This window comes from Platichthys flesus, chromosome 5 (assembly GCF_949316205.1).
Source record: "Platichthys flesus chromosome 5, fPlaFle2.1, whole genome shotgun sequence".
Lineage (NCBI taxonomy): Eukaryota > Metazoa > Chordata > Actinopteri > Pleuronectiformes > Pleuronectidae > Platichthys > Platichthys flesus.
Genome location: NC_084949.1, coordinates 22,356,586 through 22,384,127, shown reverse-complemented (window position 1 = coordinate 22,384,127; position 27,542 = coordinate 22,356,586). Strand labels below are relative to the sequence as shown.

Here is a 27,542-nt window from a genome sequence, read left to right as displayed (position 1 = left end):
CCTGGAGCTCCTGAAGAGAAATGTGATCTTCAAAAGACCAACTAGTAGTCATAAGGTTAATATAAAATAAAGTATTTTTCCCCTAATGTTTTCTCTATCAGTGGACTATTCATAATACTTAGACTGTTGATATGTATTCAGATCAGGTTTTACTCACTAATACAACAAATAAAAATACTTGAGTCCTGCAGTTTAAATCCATGGTAGGTGCAGACGCCTTATTGGCTAAATGTTATCACATATCAGAGGTCAAATGGCGACTGACTGAGATAAAGTGCACAATTGCACTGACGCAACAGCATTTCACTGCTGGTTGAGGTTTAGCTAGTTTGAACTATTTTCCTTCTGTGGAGCCCCGGGGGTAAAAACAACTGTTTGGCCTCTATTGACCTCGACTACATGGCAGCTGTATAAGATCCCCAGGTACCAGACTTATCTTAAGAAAAGAAAGATAAGATAAGATAAGATAATCATTTATTAGTCCCGCCGCAGGGAAAGTACCATGTTAGAGCAGCAAAGAGGTCAGTCCAAAATAATAATTAAACATGCTCTAATATAGACAGTGTAAACAGAAAATATACAGTGGGAGAATATAACCAGCAAAGTGGTTTACACATAAACCAGTGTATTGCAAAGAGAGAGTATTGTTATGCCTCTGAGGTGCTGGCGAGTGAAAGTGTACAGTAAAATATTAAGGACAGAGGTGAAGTCCAGGGGCCCGAGCACAGTAATGAATCACTACCCACCACTGCAGGGGACATTGTACTTGTGTATCCTTGCATGTTGTGTGTGCATCAGCTGTGTGTTGCCTCCAGCAGCGGACACACGGCGCTCAGTGTTGTTGTGAGTGTCTTGTGGATGTTGCATGAGGAGGGGAGGGAGGGAGGAAGGAAGGAGGGAGGGACAGGGGGAGGGAGCTGCTGCTACCGCCGCCGCTGCTGCTGCTGCTTCGGCGAGAGAAGAAAGAAGCAACGCGGCGGAACACACGGCTGGTCGCTAGCTGAGGAGAGGGCAGCATGGCGGGGCTACAGGACTTCCAACCGGGCGGCCACTGTCACAGGAAGACCTGGATCAATATACTACTAGGAATACTGCAATTACTTTTACCGTGCGTGCAGCACGGAGGGGCGCAGCTGCAAGGTCGGTGCTCACCTTTTAGTTTTATTTTCGCTATGCGTAAAAAAAAAAAAAAAACACACGACTGTAACCAAAAAAATAACAATTAGCTAGCTTGACTTGACAGCGGATGCTAGCGAGGGGAATTATTAAACTATAAATACGTGTTAAAATATTTCAGATTATATTTAAGTGGCTGAGGTGTGTTATTATATTTTTAAAGGAGGGCTGGAGCTGTGTGTGTGTGTCAGCTCTGCTCGTTCATGCTAGCTGCCAGTTCCTTGTTCTGGTTCTCTACCAAACCAGAACTTTTCAGACAGGGGGGGACAAACGAACCACCGGGGTTTAAACAGGGTATTTGTCCCTTTCTGTCTTGAGGGAACACGAGCTCCACGGGGACACACGCGAGCTGTAGTCGTGTGTAGCGCAGCGGCCACGGGAGATGTGTTCTCCAAGTTCGTTAGCCATCGAGCTAGCCTTCCTCCTCCTCCGCGAGCAGCTAGCAAACAGCCTTTGTCAGAGGAAGGGGGGGCTCAGTCATTTCCTCTCCTGTCACCTCGCTGCTTTCCACTTAACAATACACCAGATCACACTGTTTAGCATCCTAATAAATCTCGATGTGTTAACGTGCCTGTATTCTCTACTCGTGTGTCTTTTTATTTGAAATCCCCCTCCCCACCTCCCGACGTCTCACTGTTGATCTCTTGCTCCCACAAAGCTCTGAGTCAGATGTCCACCGGCGTGGTCGAGGTCTGGCAGCCGGAGGATGCAGAGCCACTAGCCCCGCTTCAGGTAATCATCCCTAAACCCATTCCGCCTTATCGCATGGAGGAGGAAATGGGATTGTGTGTGTCTGTGTGTGTGTCTATGCAGAAACACCTTTTTATAGAACCGCAGCATTTGCAAACGCAGCCACATGCACGAACACGTGTGCATCTTCTATTGTTGTTTGCCTCCACTTTTGCAGCTCGCCTCTTCTGTGTATATTCAGTGTATTCTGTCTACGTGAACATCAGTATCCACGCCAGATCCAAAATTTTATGATTACAGTTTTGTGCACATGTTTTTAATTGGTGAACAAGAAGCCACTGATCAATTCTCTGAGCTGAACTGGGACCAGAGCGGGAGGCCACCTGCCATGTGGCTCCTCCTTATTTTCTTTTGTACATAGTGTCCATTGTGGAGTTCAGTCCCCAATACACACTGAGAGAGAGAGGGAGCACGCTTGCACTGCCTCCTTTCACACTAGGTACCAGTTATTCTGCTCCTCCTTTTAGTTTGCAAGATTTGCTTCTTTATTTTAGTTTTTAAAAGAAACTTAGTTCCTGTTTCCTTAAACATTTTCAAGCAGTTGGGGGTGTGATCATCACTGGGGGTGTGTTCATCACTGGTCGTTGAAGACAGACCAGCACTAATTGCTGGAGGGTAGTGTTTACTGATCTGTCATGAGGTCACCAGCTGACTGTCATGTTACCTGGAGGGGGGGAGGTGTGGCAATTTTCTGCAGGGCTCTGTAAACAGATAGCGGTGGTAATGGGATTGCATTGGAAGCAAAGGGGAAGATTTGAGCGCAGACTTCCACCAAACACACATACTCTGTTAAATAGTTAACATGGAAGTTATGTCTGGTTATGTGTGCGTCCGGACATGTTTTTCCACTCGTCCCTTCCTTGCCGATCAATTGGCAGATGGCAGAATTGTTGACATTGTTGGATGTCATGGTTAGGGTTAGGCAGCAGAGAATGGAGGGACTGTCTCAGTTACATGGGCTATGTGAAATAGAGCATGACTTGGATGTCTTTCTTCTATACCCTGCTGCTGCTGGTCAGCTATTTAAGTATTGTATGTTGCCGCAGGCTCACTGAAGTGGGGATGCCGGGTCATGTGCAGTGTCACATAATTAAAGCTGATTTCAGATCCGGCCCACAGTCATACCTGAGCAGATGTGAGCATAAATAGACAGTTTAATTGTTGCTATTTTGATTTCCCTCCTAACTTTGCCTCATGTTATGGTTTTGACTAAGGACAATATGTTAAGATCTGTATTGTCTAGTCCCCTAGTAAATGCTGGATAAGGTCAGTTTCCAGGTGCTGTGTTTTGTATACAAACCTTTGTCCTAAAAAATGTAATCCCTACATTCATCTTAAAATCCCTACATCTAGAATCCGATTCATTTACTGTTGACTGTTGTTCTACCTTTTGAATATTCCTCCTGCCTGTAATTGCTCACCTGTTGCCACAAACAGCAGCATCATGTGTGCTGTCATTGTTGTGCTTAATCAGCAGGAAAATACATTTTCTCTTATTCACCGAAGCTATTAACCTGCCAAGCTTTAAAGCTGCTGGAGGCACTGTAGGATAAAATTGATGTATCAGTTGGAGCTTTTCAAGCTGAGACTTGTAGCTTGTGCTAGGTTCCGACAAGGCATGTGTAGTTATAGATAAAATCAAATTTTATCTCAAAGTTTGAAAAACAATAATTCCAAAGGGCCTCTAGATTAAACAGTCAAGAAATAAAAATGTATTTGTTTTGGGTTATGCATTGAATAAAATGTCTTACAAATCAAGGTACCATTGCAATGCAAAGATCATATAATTGCAGTCGGGCCATATAGCAACCCGTCTATTTGATTTGCAGCATTGCATACACTGGCTTATTAAACTAAAGCCAGTCATAAAGGATGTTTCTACATCAGTAAACAATGATGTGGCTCAGTCTCTTTTATTATCACACAAATGCAGCATGTTGCTGTTGTGAGGATGTCATTTCCTTTTTCTTTTTTTTTATGTTAGTATTTGGATTGAGTGAGGTGGTGAAAAGATGGGTGAGGGGGCAATAAAGTGCCCGACAGAACCTGCTCCATGGTAATGTTGCTCAGACAGCTACTATATAACATATATGTCCCACTGGTGTTGTTTTGTGTGTGATCATGAAGCCAAAGCGGAGCCCATAAAGTTTTTACCATACTTGGCAGACAGTCAGAACTCGGGCATTTCACACATAGTTTCCTGCTTTAGCTCTGCATGTTCCCTCGAAGCATTCAGTTCTCAGCAAGAACCCAGAACCTGGCACAAAACAGGGCCCTCTCCGTCTGAGCCCACTGGCCAATCAAAATAATTAGCCTTCGCCTCCATGTTGGGTCAGGTCAGTGACTGTTAAACATATTTGCTGTTTGTACTGCCTCAGATCCCCAGTCAACAAGCCCCAGTCAGTGAAAGTAAACTGTCCGAAACTGAAACTGACCACACTTCTCCACATTAGCTTCCGTGTTTCAAATTTGCGGCGGCGTTAACACACCAGTGTTCAATCAGGGTTTGATCCAAGCCAACACTGCAACACTGAAAAGTCCGTAAGCTGTAATGCACTTTCGGTCAAATGTTCTCTGAAGAGACATGAACTCAGTACATGCAGTATGTTGACATCCACAGTGTAATCTGGTTAGGCAATGGCTAGACGTGTGCACATGGTTAAGAATAACTAGATTAAATCCCAGTGAATTTAAGTTGACATGATTTGTGAAATGTGTGGATGTCTGGAAGTATCCTCTGTTCTTTGTAGGAATGAGAAAGTGGTCTCAAACTTGTTTACACTGTAAACACTGTTTATCACCAGTGTGACAACGGATGTTCATGGTTTTATTCTGTGGAGAGTATACTCTGCCAAAACAACAAATTGGGATTTCCTGAAACCACTGTTGTCTGACATCATTTGCAGATTAATGTTTTCTGCTTGTTGTCTTACTTTTTAAATCGGCACCATGTTCAAATATTGGAAGTGATTGTGTTGCATTGTGTGCCTGATTTCTTCATCTCTAAACAAAGCAACATGGGCTGTTGCTTTTATTCTTTCCATTGCATTGCTGCCTTCCACTGGAAATAATAATGATGTAATAATCACAACACTAACTTGGATTTATATATCTCCCTTCAAGGTATCCAAGACTGCTTAAAAGAGTAAAGAAAGGAGTGATGTCATTGCCACTTAACACATTTTAATTCCATCCATCCACAATATCAACTATATCAGCCCTAGTTGGTGTTGTGTCAATATGCATTGTACGTCTTGTTTAGGAGATAGTTTGTCATGTCGAGGCCACCTCCATCCCACAATCTCCTCATATGGTTTTGTTCCAGGCTACAGTGTGGAAGTAGAACATGGGCTGGAGTCTACTTTTCGAACTGTGATCAATGATGTGTCTTTTCTTTCATGTTTAGGTGGAGAGGGAGCGGAAAAAAGATGGTCTTCCTCTAGAAGACAGGTAGGTTCATATTTTTGTTCACTCTCTGTGGGAACAGCAGACAACTGAAGCTCGTCTGTGGCTTCCTGCGCACATCCGATGAAACTGACCTAAAAAAAAAAAACATGAAAAAAAGAGTCTAACTTTCCTAGTGCAAACATTGGTCAGAGAAAGCCACACATGCATTCAGCAATCATAAAAGTGAATGGAGATGATGAGAGGTTTCCACCTGTTCATGAGTGGCACTTGGGAGTAGGTGGAGTTTCCACCAAGCCACATAATTACTAACAAAACAGCAAACCAGCATACAGATTGCATCACGCTGAAGTGTGTTCCTCTGGTGTGTCCCAGAATTACACTGTAAGGCACAGAATGAAACCAGAGCCGTGGCATGAGTTCAGTTTGTGAACAGCCCAGTGGAAAAACTAGCTTACCCCTACATCACCAAAGAATAACTGTGCTCTGGATTTGAAAAAAGAAATGCTCCAACGTTCTTTAAACATATACAACATTCTGAAATTTATAGTACCGGCTCTTGGAATGGTTTATGCAGAGTTACACTGCAGCTGTAAGGTGAAATGTTTTTGTATTCACTCAGACAAACGACCTGGTGTGGTTTCAGGGTAGCTCGACCGAAGGTTTCTATTAAGCCCTTTAAAAGTCTTCCCCTGTATGTTGTTTATGCCGGTGAGTGAGGGGGGTGTGTGACGGAGAGAGTTTTGGGTGGGGGGGGCGTGTGTTTAAAGAGGCACAGAACCAAATTCCTGGCTAATTTTAGAACTCCTTGAAAGAAAACAGAGGGGAGGTCCGTCTTTCCCAGCTGCATTTCTTTCCCGTAGGAAAATTGTTGGGAAAATGGATGTTCACAGCAAAATCTCACCAAGTCGTGGTCATATTTGGTAACGGGCTGATGATGTCACTGCTACAGGCTGGTTTTTTATACCTCCTTAGTGAATAGTTGCACACATTCCGCTCCTTGTTTTTCTGTTTAGAGAAGCAATGTCAGTAATGTAACGAGCCCCGTCTGTCATATACCACAGCTAGCTCACCGTGTTCCTTTTTAACCCTTCTCTTGCCTTGAGGTTTGTACCTCAGCATGTTGGGTGAAGTTCAGCTAACCTGTCCCTGCAAGATGTGTGTCATGCTCTGCTGATGAGTTATGCCAGTAGTTCTATTACACAACCCAACATGATAGTGGCATTATGCCCATTAGTTAATGCAAGATGACTCGGTCCACACCTGTTTGGAAAATCTTTCCTTGTGAGTAATGTTAGAACAGAACTTTAGCATTTTCAAAGGAGTACTTGATGTTTAAATCCATAGATTTTATTTTTAGGTGCTGCTCTTATGTCCTTCGAAAAAAGTTGTTAAATATCTTCTTTGGTTGTGGAGTTCGATTTCCAGTGTTGAATAAAATAACCCTTTTATATCAGCGTGAAGACTACAGATCTGTTTAGAAAACCTGCATCCGGGTCATTCCTATTTTTAAATGCAGGGAAGTTGAGAAGCAATAGAGGCTTTGTATTGCCGGGTGAACTCGAGACTTGCAGAGCTGTGGGCTGCGAGGCCTCTCGTGCCTGGGTTATCAGGTACTTAGCAGGCCTGCCATCACTCTCTTCCAGCCTGTAGAGCAGAGCCGCCTGCAAATGCAGAGGTTAATGATATCTCCTTCTCAGTCCAGTCTGGTGTCAAAAGGTCTTGGCTCCACTTATCGTCTCATGAGCTTGTTTTACAGTCATTTTCCATAATACCCTCATCCTTTATTGTGTTAATTTAAAAGCCATAGATCTTTCCGACACAAACCTAGCTATCGTAATTGTGTTAACCATTCGGCACTAGTGTTGCTGTGCCATGTGGTTTCCATTTCACTGTTATTCTCATTGTTTCTTTACCTTCTACAAACGTGTGAACATCAGTTGACCTGATCTCTCCTCTGGTCCTGACCTCTCTGCCTGTAGCGCGGCTGAGGTCACCGTTAACACTGAGTGAGATCCAGGGGATCAAATGGAGCCAAACATAACTTGTTATTTCTGTACTGTGACAGTGGACAGAACCTTTGGACTACAGCTCAGTGGTTCGCTTGTCAAGGGACTGAGTTTTTCCTCAAGAGCAGCTGCTGCTGAGTTCACAGAAAAGACTAAGTGACTTATACATAACAAATGACGAGGTAATGCCCCCCCTCCCCTTCACCAACAAGAACCTGACACTTGATGTGAACCTGACACTGCTCGCGAGTCGTCACAGGCCTTTTTCACAGCTGACATTTTGACTGGTCACTGCAGGAACGGTCCAGGTGTTCCTTATCACATTAACAATGACTCTGTTCTGTCCAAGGGCCAGTAATTCATTTCATCATTTACACCTGACGTGTGCTTTTCCTACAGTGACATGAGTGATTCAGTCGTATATTTACATTAAAGGTTTCTGTTTTTAACACTTATGCTACTTTCAAATATGTATATATACATAAACTAATGATTGTTTATAGAGATTTATCAATAAGACGTCTACAATCTGCTTTTCAGCAAAGGTTCAAAACATCAAGTTGGAGATCGTGTGATATATGTGGTTATTTAAAGTTAAACTGTAAAATATCAAGACTAGATTACATTTCTATGTCTTAAGGGGCCAACAACATTTTTGTACTCACTTACAAAATTATTTCATATATATATATATATATATATATAGTGCCTGATGTAATGCTTTCGGAATTTTTTAACACCCTAATAACATATTGGCTTAGACCCTCAGAAATCCCAGCCGGGCCCCAGTCACCGGTGCCAAACTTGTTAAACTTTGTTTTCACACCTGCCCCTCCACAGTAAAACGGCACCTACAGTCTGACAAGTAGTTGATGTCTTTGTACATTGTTGTGCGTTGCCCCAGTTGCCTGTGTGTCTGCTCGTCCCAGCGCAGTATAGTCTGATGTAAACTGTGGTTTCATATGACGACTGAGCAGATTCTCTGTTCTTCCTATCTTGATGCTTGTTAGGGCACAAATGCAGAAAGCTGCCCTTATTGATTAACCAGAGCGGAAGAAAGATAGGGTAGAGAAGATTGCTTTTTGGGGGGTTTTCATATTTGTCAGAGCCTTTCTTTTCTGTTGTCTCAGCATTGACCTCTTTTCTATTCTGCATCCTTTTTAAAATGCCAATAAGCACTTAGCTGCTGTTCAGAAAGTGACCCAGTTCACTTGAGCTTTGGCACAGGTGGCAAGTGGCAGTTAATGTGGTGCAGAATATATAATTAATCATCAGTCTTTCACCAATACAGTGCGTCAAGTGTATGATTCTTTTTTCTCTCCCAGTAGTACATGCTGTTCTGTTCAACCACTTTTATCAAAACAAGATACAGATCTGAACGACACAGACTGAACAGATGCCGGCATATTGACATCACTCAGTTGGCTGTCTCAGCAGTTCTCCAACCACTCTAAATTTGGTTGTAATTGCTGTCAAGTAAGAGCCACTCCTAAACTCAGATACATTTTAATGACTTATCAAGATTTCGTCTCTAATGGAAGTTGTACAAAAGCCTCATTATGTACAGACATTTTTATTACAGGTAAAACGATGGAACTTCTGCAAACATTATAAATTAGATTGGCAAATGAGTTTGCTGCCTTGACAGGATATAATTTCCCCTAATATTTGCATCTGTTGTGTATATTTGCAGAACTATTCATTACCAGTGTGTGGCTGTTAATAATTGAAAGTTATCACCAGTTTAATGACACGGACCTTCTTTTTTTTTTTCTTGTCATGTGAGTCTTAAGTGTATTGAACATGAAACTCAACAACTTTTAAACTCCAGTGTCCATGTGTTTTTTCTTGTTTAACCTTTAAGTCATTCAAGTCCATGCCGCTCCAGTTATGAAGAGTTGCCTAATGACACATGTCCCAGAAGTGGGAGAATGTGTCAGCAATCATTTATACCAATATAATCTCCTCACACAACCCCCTAATACAGCTCTGGAAACATTAAATTTATTTGCTTGTCACGGTTGAGGCTCTGGACTTCATGGCAGCTGGGACCAGTTCTCCCACTCTTCTGCACAGGTTTTCCAGATACTTGGCAGGTAGAACGGTTCAAGCTTCTTGGAGAACATTGCACAGTTCTGTGGATTTAGGCTCGGGGTCATCTGTCGCTTCACTTAATCCCACGAGGACTTAATGATGTTGAGTTACAGGCTTTGTGGGAACCCGGCTATCTGTATGCAGGACTCTTATTTGGGCTTAAGATAGTTTCTCACAACTGTGGCTGTATGTTTGTGATCATTGTCATGTTGCAAAAAAAAAATTGGGACGAATCACACTTACCCCTGAAGGTAGTGTGTGAAACAAGATACCTAAAACTTTTCTACAGAACGTTCTATAAGGATAACATCAGGAAGACTGCCAACCTTATCAAGGGAGTTGGTATGTAAAGCAGACTGGCTCAAAACGTTGTGTATGGCTTAATGAGGATGTAGTTGAAAACTAGAACAACTGCTTTCCATAGAAAGTAGATCGAATTTGCTAAGTCTCGCTAGGTTGCAGAGTACAGTCATCACCATTTTTTATGACATAAGTGTGAGTAGTTTGCTGAATGTTGCCACTTACCTGTTTGCTTCTCTCACATATACAGTATTTTAATAGAGCGGAATTCCAATTCAGTTACACATTTTATTCTGTTGTCGGTGAAACAAGTATGATATCTTGCAGTAGGATTTATGGCTCACAAACTATTTTTTTTAACCACTGTTCTGCAAATCTAAAACTATGAATTTATTCTCTCCCGTACCAACAGTCTGCTTGTCTTTTCCAGGTAATGCACCCCCGATGCTATATATATATATATATTTATTTATCTGTGGCAGATGGCTATTGGTGACTAGTATGAGGAACTGTAGTTACTAACATGTTTAATAATCCGGTGCTCAATTCATGTACGGTCATACTGTAATGGTCAGGAGAAACCTCAAGACGTTTAACCACCCTGTGTGTGTCTTTGCAACCAGCTGTAGATGAGGTTGTGTGTTTTAATGAAGGGTCATTGGTAGAAGAGTGGTTACGTTTTAAATCGACCAGATGTGGTGTTGCTGCTGTGGGCAAAATGCAGCCGAGAGTATTCGTACTTCCTGCTGCCCGTCGCTTAACTTCCCATTTCTTAGTATTGCTCCATATTCATTATGTGCAGCGTATTTTACTGACTTTGACTGATTTGTCTTGCTCCTGCAATATTAATTGTGAAATTTGTCATGAATATAATCTGAACTTGACTAGGAAATGAAAAAAAAATAAATAAATAATGTGGTGACGGAAACTACGCAGAAGTTGTAATCTGTTGAAATTGTAGATTTGGTGCTGATGGTGTTGACGGAGAAAAAACAGACTCTTCTCGTTCAATGTCCGTTTATATTGTAGCTGGGTTGATGTGGAAGTTTTCTTCATATTCTCTTATGCTGCTGCCTCCTTGTCCTTTCACCCGTTTGGGTTTCATATTGAATTGTGCTGCAGGTTCTAGTGAAGGTCTTTACTAATGCACTTCATTTTTTTTGTACATCTTTAGACAAACTATTATTTTAATAAATGGCATAGAAATGACCCTGCATATTTAACAAAACAAGCCCAGGCCTCACATTGGTGTTGGTGCTGGGGACCGGACCATTTGTCACCCTTGATGGTAAACTAGATTGGTGCTGAAAGAATTAGTTGATTGATCCGACACATTTAATACGTGTAAATGGTGATCTTTCACTATTTTGTACATTTTTCAATTGAAAGTGTCAAACGTTCTCTAAATTTAAACTTCTCAACTGTCACGATTTGCTGATTGTCTTTGTGACATGTGACAGTAAAATAGTAATCTTTTGGTTTTGGCTGGATGTTTGATTGATGTGTAATAATTCTCTAAATCCACAAAATGTTCCCTCATTCCATGTTCCCTGACTTTAATGCACCCAGGGGTATCACAGTCATTATGCATCTTGAGCTAATTAAATATGGTCCCATGACGCATGCAGTTTGAAGTTAGAAGTAATATTTACGAGCGTCACAACTTGCTATAACCGTTTCCTGAATTATGAAATGAGAAATGTGTTTTGTTGCATTAGTGAAATAATGAAAATGCAGAGGTGGCAGTATGTTGGGGAGATCGTAGACATCTGAATTATCATTACTAGTGATCCACGAACGCTCAAACCCTCTTTTCACTTGCTTAACAGTTGTTTGAGTCATCTATCAACAGAGTTCAGACTTTTTTCACACGGGTACAAATATAGATCTGCATGCACCAACAAATCAGCTGCTGTCTCCCTGTTTTTTTAGTTTTTTTTTTAATAGCACCCGTTCCCCAAGCTCATTAGCACTGCATATCTTCCACAGCGTCACCAATAAAAACAGTGGAGCACCTAAAGGAGCTTCTGTGACTTCACACAATCCACATATTTATGGATTCCATGCCATTACATTCATAAAGTGATGTTATATTCATAAAAATTGCTTAAATTGTTGGATTTATGAACCCAGCTTGATGGTAATTTTATTATGGTATAACTGTTTAAACTGATACCTGTGAGTACACAGGAAGTTTTATCAAAAAATTGTTTGGCTGGTTGAAGTTCTGAATGATTAAATCTCCAGAATACCCTGATTATACGGAACATTGTGTAAATATTGTTGTGTTGGAGTTTTAAATAGGTCCTCGCACGATGACGCAAAGCTTTTTTCTAGTTTGGGTAATTATTTTCATGTGGAAGTGATCAATCGTCTTTACTTGCCTCACATCTCCCTATGATAGTTAATTCTTTTTTAGTTCTTTTGTTAGGCAGGCAAGTAAATGGTTTGTGAAGCAGCCCGAGGCCGTGATCACTGTTAATTCATCCCTGTGAACTGTCACATGCTCGGCCAGAAAGGGGACACAGTGTTCGTGCCTTAAGTTGTTTGGAAAATGTAACATCTTGATGCTTTTGTCTCAAGTGTTTGTTTTCAGTTTTTAACTTAATAAATATGACTTTATTCCTTTTTCCTAATTTTTATTCCTATTGTGATTTTCCTCTCTCCACCAGCTCCATTCCATACACGCTTGAGAATGGGAGGCCCTTACATTTTCAGCCCCCAGCGTTGGAGTTCGGAACGCAGTAAGTACTGCCCTCATTTCTCATTTTAATATGACGTGTCTGAACAAGCATCCATGTTATTCATTTGGTTCTGAAACGTCAAGTCAGTTTTATTTATATTTCAACAAATCATAACAGATGTTATCTCAGGGCGCTATTTCATATAGAGCAAGTCTAGCCTGTATGTTATTTACAGAGCCCCTACATTCTCCCTTAAGTAGGCACTGGAACCTCGAGCAGACCCATATACAGTGCGTGTATAAAAAAAATCAATTTAACAAAATAATTTATAGTTCAGTGTTCTTTTCCCAGGAACAGAAAAATCCTTTTTGTATTTGTGGCCTCCCTCTGCAGAGAGAAGCACACATGTTCACACAGACCAGCTTTGATTACATCAGCTCACTGAACTCCATGTGCTTCTTGGTGTTTGACTGTGTTCAGCTCTGTTCCATCTCAAGACACTGGCTGTCGACCACCAGCTTGCAGCCTTGTGTTTACACTGCAGGAACTTTCCCCTGGAACAAGGAACCTATGCAGGAACTGAATTAAAATTGCAGGTTCTAAATTGTGTTCCGGGGTAATTCGTTCTACTTCCCAAATAGTCCCCACTTTGGGGAAAGTGCAAGTATATAAACCTTGGGGGTGGGGCTTTCAGCGCTGACCTTGTCCTATTGGTTGAGTACTCGAGTGTGTTATTTCAGGCTTCTGAATAGACTTTATTACTAGAGCTTGTCTGTTTTCCGATCAACATGGGCATGATTTGAGTCTCCTAAATGTTTACCTTTGCTGTAGTGATGCTCGATTTTACATAGTGTCATCATTGTTGCACAGGCTTCTGCGTTACCGCTGCCTTTTCGACTTGAACAGTTTGCAGTAGCTGTGTTGTTTAAAGCACAGCAGGGCTGGGCAGATAAATGTGTTTTTTAATTAAATTAAAAGCAGTAAAAACAGGTATTTTAAGCTTCATATAACAATGTGTTTACATTCCACATTTAAAGGTTATGTACCAGGTGTGCAAATAAAGCACCACAACCACTGACAGCTTTATTCTAAAATGCATTCCAATAGAACAACAAGAGCCCTGCCATCTAAGTATAACATAAAAATGACACTGCACCCCCTTTGGAGCAGACTCGACGAACACTGAACCATAAAGACTTCAAAGTGGCCGTATTTATTACAAAGCTGTTGTGTTAAATTGCATTATGTTGTAGAGAGGTTCTTGTAAATGTCACAACCCTCCCCTCTATATCGAAGGAATAAAAAGTACGGTAAGTCATGCATATACTTTGCATTATGTCTTAAGACCCAGTCAGCTTTTGATATAGCCCATAGGAAAGTACTTTCCATACATTTGTGAGAACACGGTACTTCAGAAGGTTAGATTGTGAACAGTCTTTTTAATTAAATGTATTGACATCATCAATTGAAAAGCTTGTGGCAGGGTACAGTAAATGAAATGGTTTCTTATTTTGCAATGCCGTAAAAGTTGAGTGTCAGTCTATATGGTGGATTATATCAGAAATTACAGATTCCAGAGATCTGATGTTTGAGCTGATCCAACTCAAAATGTTTTCCTACTTTATGTCCATATCTGCATGGTTTTACTCGATAAGCAGTTAGTTTGCAGTATCTGCTATTTATAGACTGTATATAAACATAGGCAGCCCCCAAAAGTGAAGCCATAGTGTCTTGCTCGCCCCCTAGTGACTGGGGTCATAAATCCTGCCTCCTCCATGTTAGTGGATAGGACATGGACCTAACTAAAAACATTTTTGAGTTGTTTTAGGTACTTCTTGTCACACTGGTGTTTAAGTGTTAATTTTTCTGGTAAGTTTGCTTCCAATAAGTTATTCGATGTTTCATAATCTTACTGAAACGTCTTTAACAGCTGAGACTGACTTTCGGTTGGTCGAGCCTGTGTTTGAGCAGGGCCTCACTACCGTGTCTCAGTTCCCAATCGCTACTGCACAGCCCCCGACTCCGAATGTGCAAGATGGTGGTTAGTTAGAGGAAGCTGACTCACACTGTACAGAAAAGTTCTGTAGAGAACAACTTCGGGCCTTTTATAAATTTGGTTGTTGACCTTCAGGTTTTCAGCTGGCTACCGCGGTGTTTCCTGGGTAAAAGCTGAGTGGAGAAGTTATTTATTTATGATGCTGTTCTCTCTGTCTTTACAGACCGCTGGGGCTTCCAAGAGCTGAAACCATATATATACACAACCCCAGCCAGGAAGTTCCTGTGACACTGCTGTCAATGTTTACATCCAGCAGGCATTTTTACATACCTTCCTTTCACAGAAGAGTAAGTTTCCATATGTGTGCACCACACAGTGTTCAGAATGAATTCTGTTCAAATGTTTAGTGTGTCTGTATTGTGCTCACGTTTCTTTCTCTTTCCCAGGTGATCCCACCCAGAGGGAAGGCATCTTTTAAACTAATTTTCCTCCCGTCTGAGGAGGGCAATGTAGAAAACACATTATTTATAAACACATCGGCCCATGGGCTGCTGTCATACCAGGTCAGTTCCATTCATACACCCCTTCTGTACAGCCTCAGGGCCCTGTTTGAAATGAATTGTGGCCCTTCTGAATGATGCTCACCAGTTTGTTGTATTAACTCTATATGAGCTTTCCAACATTAGTCTCATCAAACGTTTTTATTTCAATAATTAAGACATCAAGCTAACAGCAGACCAGGCTTCTGCTCTGAACTTTACCAGCATCAGCAATGTTTGTTTTTCCGCATTTCAATTTCATCCCACATGCACATGCTTAAACAAAGGAAGTCAAAAACACATTTGTTTACAGTACCGACCTCTGTTTATACTCAGTTTTACTATAAAAATATGACTGTGGTCCAGAAATATTCATCCACATGCTGCTAACTGCTGCATCCTCTGGACTCACTGCACTCAAGTCACAGATTCGGTCTTGAAGTTCCACTTTAGCCACTCGATCTTAGCTGACCTTTTTTTACCGTTGTTGGATTTATGTATTCTCTCTTCAGTTTTACTCTTCAGAAGTTTCGATGTCAGTTCTTGGAAGCTTGTTTTCTTCTTGAATTGTGTTCTTGGTCAACCGCAGTGGAACCAAAGCAAAATAATTACAAACTCCACATGATTTACTCCACAAGCAGTTAGTTGTGAATGTTGTCCATCCCGTATCAAACCTGCACAGTATTTCTGAAATGTGCTTATGAACACGCCCAGGCACGCAGCCACTTGGACTATCATGTGCAGCCTCCAGCAGCCACACCCTTTTCACGTTCACTTGTTTTTCAATGTTAACACAGAGCCCAACAACACCGGACTGGCGTGTGTGTTTTGCACACTTTCACACTTGTCTGTTGACACTTTGTCAGTCGGTGACATCCGCCCACTTGTTATTTTGTTTCCACAATTTAAATAATGGTACCCTTGGTGTTTTTATTGTCTTTAATAACATACAAAATTGCTACATCCTTTGTGGTGTTACATTATTAGCCAACTTATTTTTTTAATTGGCTAGGTAACAAAAACATTACCTAGCATGTTAGAAAGTTCAGCTCAGGCCTAATAAAAGACACAGCTCCTTTGTTTCCCCTGTTGACTGTGATGAAATCCTTTTTTTTTTATTAATATTCACTCTTCTTTTTCCAGCTTTTTGGGGCAGGAGTTCATCGGGGGTCATTAAAATCCATTCAAAGAAAGGATAGTCTGCTACTATTCCCTCAAATCCAGAGCATTAAGCTGACCCAAACTCAGGTATGTATTTACACAAATGGTTTGTGCGTGCCACACAGATAAGCAAATAACGGCTCATCATTGGAAACAGCTGATTTCCTCTTTCCTGCCATGCCTGATAAACGAGGGCTGAATGCAAACACACAGACTCTGTGGTACACACTGACAAGCACTTGTTGCTGTGAAATTACTGAATGTGCGCTCAGACGGCAAGAAGGATCCCACTTAATGTTTAGAATTCTTTCCATGGTCAAGAAATAAATATTTACCAGTAGATGATAATCAAAAACACTGTTAATCACAATTAATATAAAATTATATGAGCTTGTAATTCACCATGTAATTGAATGAGAAACGAGTGCATGGTTTTAGAAACAAGCCAACGCAGTGGAAGTGTGAGAAGGTATCTGAAATAGATCCTCCCTGCCACAACAGGAAGTGGGGGGGCAGTTGCAAAATGTCAGTTTGGCCAAGTGCAAAGAACCTGAAGGTCTAGAAATCACTAAAGACTGGAACTGCTGTACAGCGACAGCCTCTCACATACAGGTTTAAACACTGATTAACTGAATGTTCAACCCTCCCCTGCATGGCCTGCATTGGGGTTTGTAATTACCAGGACATTTAACAGTATGTTTAAAGACTAGAGTTAGTATCCTAGTGATCTTCATAATGTATTGCTCTGCATTTCTGTAAGATAGTCCCAGAACTTGAGGGAAATCAAGTTTTTAAGATAAGGCTGACACTATATCAGTATATCCGTGATCACTTTAACTTGTTTCCACTGTACTATAAAGTGTAATACACTGTACCACCACTAGATTTCAGTCAAACATCCTTTCAATGTTTATATTCAGTCATTAATCTGCTTGTTGTGATGTTTCTCCTGAAGGAAGATGCCTCCAACATCACTATTGTGGGTCTACTCCTGGAGTGCAGCTTACCCAAGAGTCTGTTTAACAGCCCTCAGGTAATTCTTTTCACTCGCCCTTGAATTGATCATTGAAAACTAAAACATGCTTGAATTTGGAGACAGTGGTTTTTCAGTTGACAGAGGGAAGATTATCGCTGCTTTCAGACATGCACTGAATGCTGCACACTTTAATGACATTTGCCTGAAGGACCGTATGTGAGATTGTAAATGTCTGAATCAGTTGCTCCTGTCATTTTCCTGCCAGCCCTTGTGATGTTGATGAAGTTTCTAACATGCAACAGACGCAAAGATAAAACAAAAAAACTAAATTAATGCAAATATCCCAAGAAGAAAACAAGTTGCTTTACAGGGAAACGCAGACCACGATGTCAGTTTGAAAAGGCAGCACCTTCACTTTTCTCCAGAGCCTCTGAGGAGGGTGAGGTCTCTCGCCAGACTTTCAGTTGCTTTCTCAACAGAATTAATAATTGACCTGGGGCTCCCAGTGCACATGCGGCGCAGCACTGGTGACGCAAGAGACCGCAGCAGACCAAACTATGTTGTCATGATTGAAATCATCCATTCAGTGTCCCAGCTGCGACCTTCAGCTTATATCCAAGATCAACACCTGTTCCTCTGTTATTTTTTTCAGGCCTTCACTGACAAAATAGTGAACTGGTATTTGGTCAGTGTCGATTCTACTCAGATTAAATCAGTCAGGAAGGAATGCAGCAGCAAACTTGGTTTCAAGTGATTAGGTTTTGCTTTTGACGTCCTTGAGCCTTAGTGGCTTTGAGCCAGGGCGTCTGTCCACTGGTCGTCAGCAAGGCAAGCCAAGTCAGATTTGCACTCCAGTGATCTATCAGTTTTATGAGGGTGTTAGTCACAGGGTCGGTGGCACTGCTAGGTTACTGCCTTCTTGTTCCGGTTCCCTCAGTGTTCAGTGACAGTTGGTCAACAGCAATGAAACCTTACCACCTGTGACTTTCCTAAAAAGAAAAAGAAAAATTTCAAAATGTTTCACTTTTTCATTTGTTTGTCTTTTGTTTATTTACTTAACTCTTAAGCTTCTCATTGTTCCCATGTTCTTATCCGAATCTGTCCGGTGCGTGACTGGTATGTCTTTCCTGTCCCGTCCCAGGGGTCCTGCCTCCAGAGTGAGGAGCGCCTCAGTCTGCAGATTAATCTGTCGGCCCGTGGTGACCGGCCCACTGACCTGGACAAGCTCAAGCCCTACGTCATTGAGCATATTCTGGTGCTTCTGGTGGCCCCCACTGCTGGACAGGCTGCAGTAGGTAGGTGTCTGCGACCAAAACAGAAACATCCAATCACAGTTTGTCATCCTCCACTAAAATCACCAGTAAACGTCTTTGCAGTCAGACTTGATTCTGTCGTGGACTGAATGTACTAATTATTTTCATATCGGAAGACTCACTGTAAACTTGATCGCTTATTACTGTGTGAACTAATCAGTAAATTAGTATTATAAAATGTATATATGTGCTCAGTTGTATTTGTCTGTTTGTTTCCTACAGGGGAACCAAATATAGGAGTGTATTTGTTAAATGCTGGAGGCAAGAAACTCTATGTAAAGGTGGGGTTTCTCTTTATCTTGCTTTTTCACAGCCTCTAAGTAGAATTGTTCAGTTTTTTATACATGTGTTTATCTTTCCAGGAAATGCAGGTGCTATCAAAAGGGGAAGTCAGCTTAGAAGTGAACCAGGTTCATCTGAGACCAGAGGCAAAAAACTTCACTGAAGTTGCCACCCTTGGCTGCAGAGGTGAATATTTTAAATTTCTCACTTCCTGCGGTGTGACATTTTATTGAAACCTGAATGTCTTAACACGTTTCTTTGTCAGGTTCATTGCCAGGCCATGGAAGAAAATGCACAAGTCATATCGGTTTAAATATTCTGGGGGACAGGACAACCTACAGCTTCCCTGGACTACATATCACACACAGGTAATGTGGAGACCTTTTGCTATTTTACTCACTTATTTTATATTTTTTTCAATTTTTTTAAAACATTTGAGTTGCAAATAGAAACCAGCACCTGATAGTAAACATGCATTTATAATAATTGTCTCTACTGAATAAGCAGTAATTGTTGAACATATGTTACTGAATAATATACCATAGTTCAATTTTAAAACTATTTTGTCTTCCTGCAAATAATCGTGGGGGGGGGGGTTTATTCAGCCTGTTCCAGGTGAAACAAAGAGATGCCGACCTGGTGGACGTGTGGATGACGAACACCCTCATGCTCCCGCTCACTGTGATGAAGGCCAGCCTCTCACAGAAACTGCACGGAGTAATGAAGGTATGCACCACAGCACCATAATGATCAGATGGTGACCAGTAAACATTCTGTTATTTTATATAAAACACTTTATTTCTACCACAAGGATGTAAAGGTAAGGACAGGCTATGACACTAATATCTCTGCCTCCCTCTGTTGGTCAGGTGAAGAACTTCAGCGGTCCACTGACAGTTCCCCAGGGCTGCTGGCGGATCCTGTCCCTCCAGCTGCTCAGCAGGGCGCTGCCAGTCAATCAACTGGCCTCCCTGAATCTGAAAACCAGCCTCGGCTCAGCTCTGCACGTCCCCCTCCTCTTTCACTCTACTCCCTCCAAGGTACAATGGCAGCTTAAGTGGTTAGTAAGTAATATGTTGGATGGGGGATCAGTGCAGTGGTGTAATGATTTGTTCATTCTCCCAGCAGGGGAAGGTGGTGTTGGAGGCGGAGCGAGAGTGTGGGCGACCTTGCCCTCTCAGATTGTCTGAAACAGGTAAATTGTCATCACCATTGAGCAAAGTCATAAAAAGTTTAGAAGTCATCTACATTTTTTGGCTTTTCAAATTCTGAAATAGAATTGTTGAAAACTGCTAAAAACATCATCATATTTTAATGTTAATATATATATTTTTTCCTTTTCTCACATCAGGTCATTCAGAGTGGCAGCGTTCTCTCCTCCCAGACTTTTACCTCTCGTCCTGGGCGGTCGACAGCAAACTGGCAGCTGAGCTCTGCTCCCGATGGCAGAACCACAAAGACAAACTGCCTTGCAGGTGAGTCTTAGCCTTTTCATGCCATTGTGAACCTTGAAGATGTGTATTTCCCAGAATTAAGTCATTCATAAATGATGAATGTTTGTGTTCTCTCAGGTGGCCCAGACTCCCTGTGGAGACGTCTGCTGCTCTGGACTTTGGTGCTACACCAGTCAATGAGAGCAAGGTGGGCAACTCCTTATAGACTCTGCTCTCAAAATAATAGTTCATTTATTTTTAAGAAAGATTTTAAGCTTGAAGTTGTTTTTTTGTGTTTCAGGTGAAGACCTTCATGCTGAAGAATCCCTCCTCTTCTGTGGTCTCTGTAGAAATTAGAATCCTCTCCCTGTATCCGGCCCCTTTAGAGGCTCTGGACCTCCTGACCAAGTGGTACGCAGAGCAGCGTCACTGTTTTACATCACAGCCAATGATTCAATCAAATTCTGCTCAAGCGGCTTCGTGCCACGATGCTCCAGCATATTGCTCTGATTAAAATCGCATTGTTTTCCTTTGGCAGGTTTAATATCAGCCCCCTCTCGGTCAACATCAGCACCACAGAGTTTTCTCTGTCAGCTTCTCCCCCAAAGGTAAATACCTCCCTGGTTAATAAAGTTGTGGCACTGTTAATATATAGCATAGCTTTCTGACTGTTGGTTCATGAGACACGTGTAGAACACTGTCATTGTTGTTGTGCTTTAATGTTGTTTAATCATGTTGCCTATCCTGCCCCCAGGAGAGTGAAAATATGGGGACCATGTCACAAGGGGGTGTCCTGCGTCTGCTGCTGCAGCCCTGGGAGGCCAGAGAGGTCGCTGTGGTCTTCACTCCAACTGAACAAAAACCCACCACGACCATTCTCGTCATCAGGTATTTAATTCACCCCAATAGGAGGAATATAATCATCCTTTTTCCCCAACAGTTTTAATGCATCTGCTATATATACTTCAAGCCACAATTCACTTAATTTGGTTCATGATGAGAACACAGACGATCGTCAATATTGAAATATAATGTTATTCTAATAAATACCAGGCTTTGGGTGCTCTGTTGATTCATTTCTCTCTTTCTAAGGTGTGAAAATAAGGTCTTGGTTTGTGTGTTTTTTTCCCTCAGGAACAACTTGACTGTGTTCGACATGGTGACGGTTCAGGGCCAAGGGGCCAAAGAGCTGCTCCGAATTGGAGGGAAGCTCCCGGGCCTGGGAGCCTCGCTGCGCTTCAACGTCCCTCAGTCAACCCTGATGGAGTGTCGCGATGGTGAGAGCATTGTTTTCATCGAACATACAAAACTTATTGTCTTTGATTTTAGTTAGAAGTATTTGCTTCACAAATGTCTCAACTGTCCCCATATGTCGCTCCCAGGTCTGCGCACCAACAGGCCGCTGTTCGCCATCAGAAAAAGTTTCAAGGTGGAGAATGCAGGAGAGCTTCCCCTGACAGTCATGTTCATGAATATAAATGGATACAAGTGTCAGGGATTTGGATTTGAGGTGCTGCAGTGTCGCTCCTTCAGCCTTGACCACAACACCTCCGCAGAGATCACCATCGCGTAAGTGGAGTTCAAGCGTAATGGATTGTTTACGGAGGAAATTTTGAATCTGGTTCACTTAGTATTTAAGTAATGGTGACATATAATTGAAAGGGAGGATTTATTTCATTCAACCACAGCCAGTAAACATACGTTTTACATCCTAGAGGGGCATTTTCACAATTTAACTTTTTCTATCAGCTGTATTTTTTACTTAGTTTCATACCTTTTACTTTATTTACATCACAACAAAGTAGTAGTTGTATTAATTTTCCTATTTGATTGGGTGTTTCCTCAGGTTCACCCCAGACTTCACCTCGTCCTGGGTGATCCGGGACCTGACCCTGGTGACGTCCCGTGGCACCTCTTTTCCTTTCACCCTCAACGTGACCCTGCCGCACCACATGTTGCCTCTCTGTGCTCAGGTGGTTCCCGGCCCGAGCTGGGAGGAAACCTTCTGGGTGATCACCCTCATCTTCACATGGTCAGTACCTTCTCAGTTATTCCAGGATTTCCTCCACGAACATTTTATCAGTCTCCGGTACAATCCTCAGTTTTTTCTTGTAGTTACAAATCTTGTGTTTCTTTCCTCCACAGCTTCTCGCTGTTCGGTGTTTGTCTGATGGCGTTCCATCAGGCTCAGTACATCTTGACTGAGTTTTTCACACCCAGCATCAGAAGCAACCACAACTCTATCCTGTCCCGGGACAATGGTTCTGTCAACAATATAACACCCAATGGAGTGAAGTATGTCCAGTGATGGTTTTGGTTATCTTTTCCATGTAAAGTTGATATTTTTTTGTGTTTTAAAAATTCTTAAAATGTGTCTTTTTTTTGTGCAGTAAAACAAAGGGAAGTTGTAAGAGCTACGTGGACACCTGTCACACCTCTGATAAAGGAAAGGGGCGTGGCTCTCCTGCCTTGGCAAACAGCCCCACCCAGCGTCCTCAGTCCACGAAGAAGGGCACCGCAACTACGCCAGCCCAAACCCAAAAGAAACACAAAGTTTCGCTTTATTACTCCAAATACAAGCCCAGCTCGTCTCCAGCAGGTGGCGCTGTGACAGTGGATGAAGAGCACGAGGACCTGACACCAGACGCTCCCCTGACCCCGGACTCCGACGTCTGCAACAACAACGAACCAGCTTTCACCACCGAGCTGGATAAAAAGAAACCCGCAGACTTTAAAGAGGAGCCCCATATCACTATAGAAGGTCGAGCCCCAGCAGTTATGTTTCCCATGGAAATGCCTGCTGGTTTCCCACACAACGTCACACTGAGTCCAGGACCTAGACCAGGTCTGTTAGTGTGTAGTCCTGTTGAGAAGAGCTGCACTGAGCACTATGCAGAGAAGATCACCTCTGACAAAAGGGACAGCTCAGAACTGGAGGTAAGAAACAGCGTACAATAAATCATTGAAAAATACAATCTGAAGAAGGGTTTATGACAATATCTATAATCCCTTTTATTGTTTTTAACACTGCAGCTGAGAGAAGATACCAAAGGCCAGAAAAAGAAAGCACAGAGCATCGAGACTGGCACTGCACTCGGGAATAATAAGGGAAAGAGGAATCGCAGGAAGACAGAGGCTGTCTCCAGGTAGACGTCACTGAATACTTTTTATCCATGAAACTCTGAACATTAATTCTGATAGTGAAATAACTGTTGATAAGGCTCTTTGATTAGAAATATTAAATTAGTGAGCAGAGAGCTACATCAGTAAAAACACGGTGATGTCATCACTAAACTGTTATATTTTTGTGTGATTGCTGCACCAGCGCTCCGGAGCACAACATGCTAGTGATGCCAGAGAGGGAAAAGGAACCCGAGTGGAAAACAGGAGAGCGAATCGTCAGCGCGCCCCGGAACAGGAACCGCTGCTGCAACAGCTCCAAGCCAGAAGCACCAAAACCTAGTCATAGTGCCGAAACCCCCCTGAAACCAAACGGTGGGAGAACACCTGGCCTGTCGCAGTTTGCTGCAGCCTGACAGATTCACACACAACTGACAATTGAGTGTTACATCACTGACTTTGATTGTCGTCTGACAGGTGTGTGTCCTGCCCGCCCGAGGAGAAAGTGTGCCCCAGAGCGACGCGCTGGTGGAGTGTGCGAGTCAGGCTCGGACTCCGGGAGCTCGTCAGGCAGCGTGAGGGCCAGCAGGGGGAGCTGGGGCAGCTGGAGCAGTGCCAGCAGCATAGAGGGAGACAAGGACCCCGGCTCCAGGACACACGCCTGCACTACCTCATCTAGAAAAAGTACGGTGCCTCTACGCACGGCCTTGTCTATCAATACAGGAACTCAAACTTTGATATTAGAGCTACACAACTTCCTCCTTTGAGTGTCTAGTGGTTCTTTTCTGTGGCTCAACAGTAACTGTAATTTTATTACAGATAAGAATGATTTACAATAATGATTTGCTTTGGTTTTACAGGGGACTCCATGCAGTACAATGTCCACCCAGTGGAGAGAGACTGCTACCAGAACATGAATACTAACTACAAGGCTCTAAGGTACTAAAGTAAACACACACCCCCCCACACACACACCACACACGCTCACTCACGTGGATACAATAGGCTCTAGTGATTTTATTAACCTCCATGGAAACTTTTCAGGGTTTGTTAGAGATGGTCAGTAGAAAATGAACATGTTCATGTATTTTTTAATTTGGACAATATTTTTGAAAATATAAAAAATATAAGGAGTTTTCTATATTTGGATTGTACACAGCACTTTTAAAGTTGAATAAAATAAAGTGAAATAGGTAATTAAGAATTTAGTCAAAACTAAAAGATAGTTAAGTTATACAGGGAGGTTTTAATCTATTCTTTTAGTATATCCGATAAAACAAAGTAGTTTAATTTTGAAAACTATATTAGATTTGAACTAAAATTGTAAACTGATGTGAAGAATAATTGTTTTTATCAAAGTTGTGTTTGACCTGTAACCTTTGTTTTTCCTCTGTTCATTCAGCATGAACAACTTGTACCGTAAGGACATGTGCCAAAGCTCAGACCCCCCAGCCTCCAGCTTTGTTCCCAGTTTTGCTTCTGTTGCTGCAGGAATGGAAAGAAACATGGGTAAAGAGATTCATAACAAACCTCTGTGTCTCCGGAGCAAAGTTTGAACTTCAACTATAAGAAATCTCCATTGCTTCCACTGTAAAGTCTAATGTAAAGTGGTTGTGTTCTTCCTCAGACCTGAGCACTCAGTATCTACCTGAGGAGACGTGGTCGGCTCCGTCCATACCTCTCACCACTGAGTTCAGATACAACACCACTGAGGCGCTCCCCTACATACCTCGGCCACCCCCCACCAGACCGTATAATGGGTAAGTGTTAGATTGCATATCAGGTTGAAATCTACAAATATATGTTTTTATTTTAACAGCCAATAAAAAGGACAACAAAACACATGATAAGCTATCTTTCAGCAATCTGGTGGGTTTCGTCTGCCCCCTAGTGTCAGAAATCAGTTGCAGCTTTAAAGGAGAAGTGGACTGTTATTGTATTTTACACATTGTGGGAACAGAATGATTAAGTTTCTATTAGCTGCACAATAAACTTTAATTTAAAGGCGAAATTAATAAAAATTTCTAACTTTAATCTCCTGAATTAAATGGCTGCGGCACATGTATGTAAGTGACACCCCTGTCTGCTTCAAATGTCTTTCAGGAGGTGTCGGCGCATGGTACTCGTTTATAATTTGAGAATTTATTTCCCTTGTTTCCTGCAGGTTTACTTGGAATAGTGCAAACACCCAGTGCAACAACCCCTATCCCTACTGCGAGGAAACCAACTTCATAGGTACCAGCTGATGTGTAGCTTAATTTTATCCAGTTTTATATTGATATGTCTAATTCTAATTCTGGGTCCTTAAAGTTGTCTATGGATGGAAACTCAGTACATGTTGTTTGTTCACGTTTTTTAGGAAATGGAACTTTTCCAGGTGGTTTTCCAGCTCAGGAGGTTCAGAACTCACAGAGCAACCAGACATGCTGGACTGAGGAACAGCCACAGGAACCCCCCTCCACCTGGGACACGGCAGCATGTGTGGGCAGCAAGGTGACGACTCACATCCCCAAAGCGCACACCTGTCTCACCTCAATGACCTCTACCAAAGTAAAAGAGATACATGTACATCTGTGGCATAGAGCTGCTCCTAACCATTATACTGTCTATTGATTAATATATACAGATTATTTCCTCAACAACCAAAAACCCTTATATATGCATATGTTAAGTTACATTTAGATGATCTACATAACCATACATCAAATTATTTTAATTAAGGTTTCACATAAAACTGTCAAATTTAATTAATAATGCCCAACTCTATGAATAAGTATAAAACTTAAAAAGAACAACGTTTGTCTTTGAGCAGCAGACAGTAAAATATCGATCTACAGGATGTAGTCTAAGTTGTGTTGTCTTAAATTAAACATAAATGAGTAATATTACGGTTAAAGTTGATAAATAGTTGGAACATTAAACACTACATCTGTATGGGGACGACTGTTGGCAAACACTGAACAGGTAGAGAGGACAGGGCAACTATGGTTAATTACAGGTTCTCACAAAATAGTTCACTGTGATTTATAATTTAAAATGTAACCACAGCATTAGGGGCTGGTGCAGAAGCTTCTTCTTTCCTCGGCTCCCGCTCCTTTAAGGGGAAGTTTTCAGCTCTTATATCAGAAATAAGGAACATCTCATGTCTTTTAATAGACTCAGTTTGAGACAGTGTTTTTTTTTATAAACTTCTCTTATCTGCTGCTTCTCCTTTTCACTCAATTGCTTCATCTAGCATGCTGCTGCAGTTCTCCTGTTACTAATGAGCGGATTATCAGCCGATTCGATAAACCAGATCTGGTGTTTGTTAGTAGATTGTTGAAATTCAGTAAATTGTAGTAACAGAGCAAGTGTTTTAAACGCTGGTCACAAGTACATGTGAACTACTTTGCTGAGGATGGAGGGAAACCTTGCTCTCCTTCCTGGTTTCTGTTTGGTCAGAACCAAAGTAACGATTGTGAAGGGTTCCTCCGACCATGATCCCAACCACAGGACCAAGAGTTACTCCAACCCAAAGAGGTGGTGTCAGTCCGGATCCAACTGAACCAAGGTTCATTTTGTTTTGTTTTTTAGGGGGGGGGGGGGGGGGGTAGTTCGGACAATTAGACTAATTGCGGGAAGTTAAAACAGAATTAAACAATAGAAGAAAAAAAAGAATACTTCTACTGGTCCCGTGGTGAGGACGTTCATTTTGTGCTTTCGAATGCCTTAAGCTGAAAAGGAGGGACAAGACTTAAATTATGCAAAATGTCTCCAGGAAGCAAACTGTCAAATGCTCAACGGCAGCACAGAGCTCTTACAGGTGCTGAGATACGACTGTGCACGGTAACACCTGAGCCTTGAAACCAGCTTCAACAATTAGAAAGGAGTTCATGTTTTCCCTCTTCCTCCACAGCCGTACTTCTCGGGCACCCGCAGCCTCTCCCCCATGTCCAGCCTGTTCGGATCCATCTGGACGCCGCAGATCGAGCCCTACCAGAGCCACTTCCAGCCGGAGAGGTCAGCCCCGATGTCCCCCGTGTCCCCCATCACCCCTCCCCACTCTCCCTTCACCCGGGAGCCAGAGGGGACCTGCAGACCGATGCAGTACTCCAGCTTCCACCCGTTCGGCCCGCACATGAACCTCGACATATGGAATTCTTCCTCCAACCGCAGCTCCAACTCACAGCTCTCCAACGACTCCGGCTACTGTGGAGACGTTTAAAAGCAACGGCAGACCTTAAAACAATATTGGCAAACGTATAAAAAAACAAAAACATTGATATGTAAAAGAAAGGAAATAAAAATGAATGTTCTTTTATCAA

General features: G+C 42.1%; 1 protein-coding gene across 4 annotated transcripts; it reads left to right on the top strand.

The window, feature by feature from the left end:
- The first annotated feature begins 952 nt into the window (after window positions 1-952).
- tmem131l (transmembrane 131 like) lies at window positions 953-27,542 on the top strand. 4 transcript variants are annotated; one of them, XM_062388071.1, is made up of 34 exons: window positions 953-1,140; window positions 1,835-1,908; window positions 5,333-5,376; window positions 12,407-12,478; window positions 14,638-14,761; window positions 14,861-14,977; window positions 16,097-16,201; window positions 17,070-17,147; window positions 18,232-18,385; window positions 18,626-18,684; window positions 18,766-18,871; window positions 18,951-19,053; window positions 19,291-19,411; window positions 19,555-19,725; window positions 19,814-19,880; window positions 20,037-20,160; window positions 20,257-20,326; window positions 20,420-20,529; window positions 20,657-20,726; window positions 20,873-21,006; window positions 21,253-21,395; window positions 21,501-21,687; window positions 21,965-22,150; window positions 22,264-22,413; window positions 22,509-23,055; window positions 23,152-23,264; window positions 23,444-23,613; window positions 23,716-23,922; window positions 24,099-24,177; window positions 24,641-24,747; window positions 24,866-24,998; window positions 25,403-25,473; window positions 25,598-25,788; window positions 27,134-27,542. In XM_062388071.1, the coding sequence occupies exons 1-34, from the start codon at window positions 1,017-1,019 to the stop codon at window positions 27,440-27,442; spliced, it is 4,620 nt and encodes a 1,539-aa protein (XP_062244055.1). In that variant the 5' UTR covers window positions 953-1,016; the 3' UTR covers window positions 27,443-27,542. The 4 variants fall into 4 exon arrangements, with proteins under 4 accessions (XP_062244055.1, XP_062244054.1, XP_062244057.1 ...); XM_062388070.1 differs by having other exon boundaries at window positions 19,811-19,880; XM_062388073.1 differs by having other exon boundaries at window positions 955-1,140; window positions 25,598-25,731.

Coding starts and splice junctions, on each gene's coding strand:
- tmem131l (XM_062388070.1), top strand. CDS start 1,017: ATGGCGGGGCTACAGGACTTCCAACCGGGCGGCCACTGTCACAGGAAG. Junction 18,872..18,950: donor TGCCACCCTTGGCTGCAGAG/GTGAATATTTTA, acceptor TTTCTTTGTCAG/GTTCATTGCCAGGCCATGGA. Junction 24,178..24,640: donor ACTAACTACAAGGCTCTAAG/GTACTAAAGTAA, acceptor CTGTTCATTCAG/CATGAACAACTTGTACCGTA.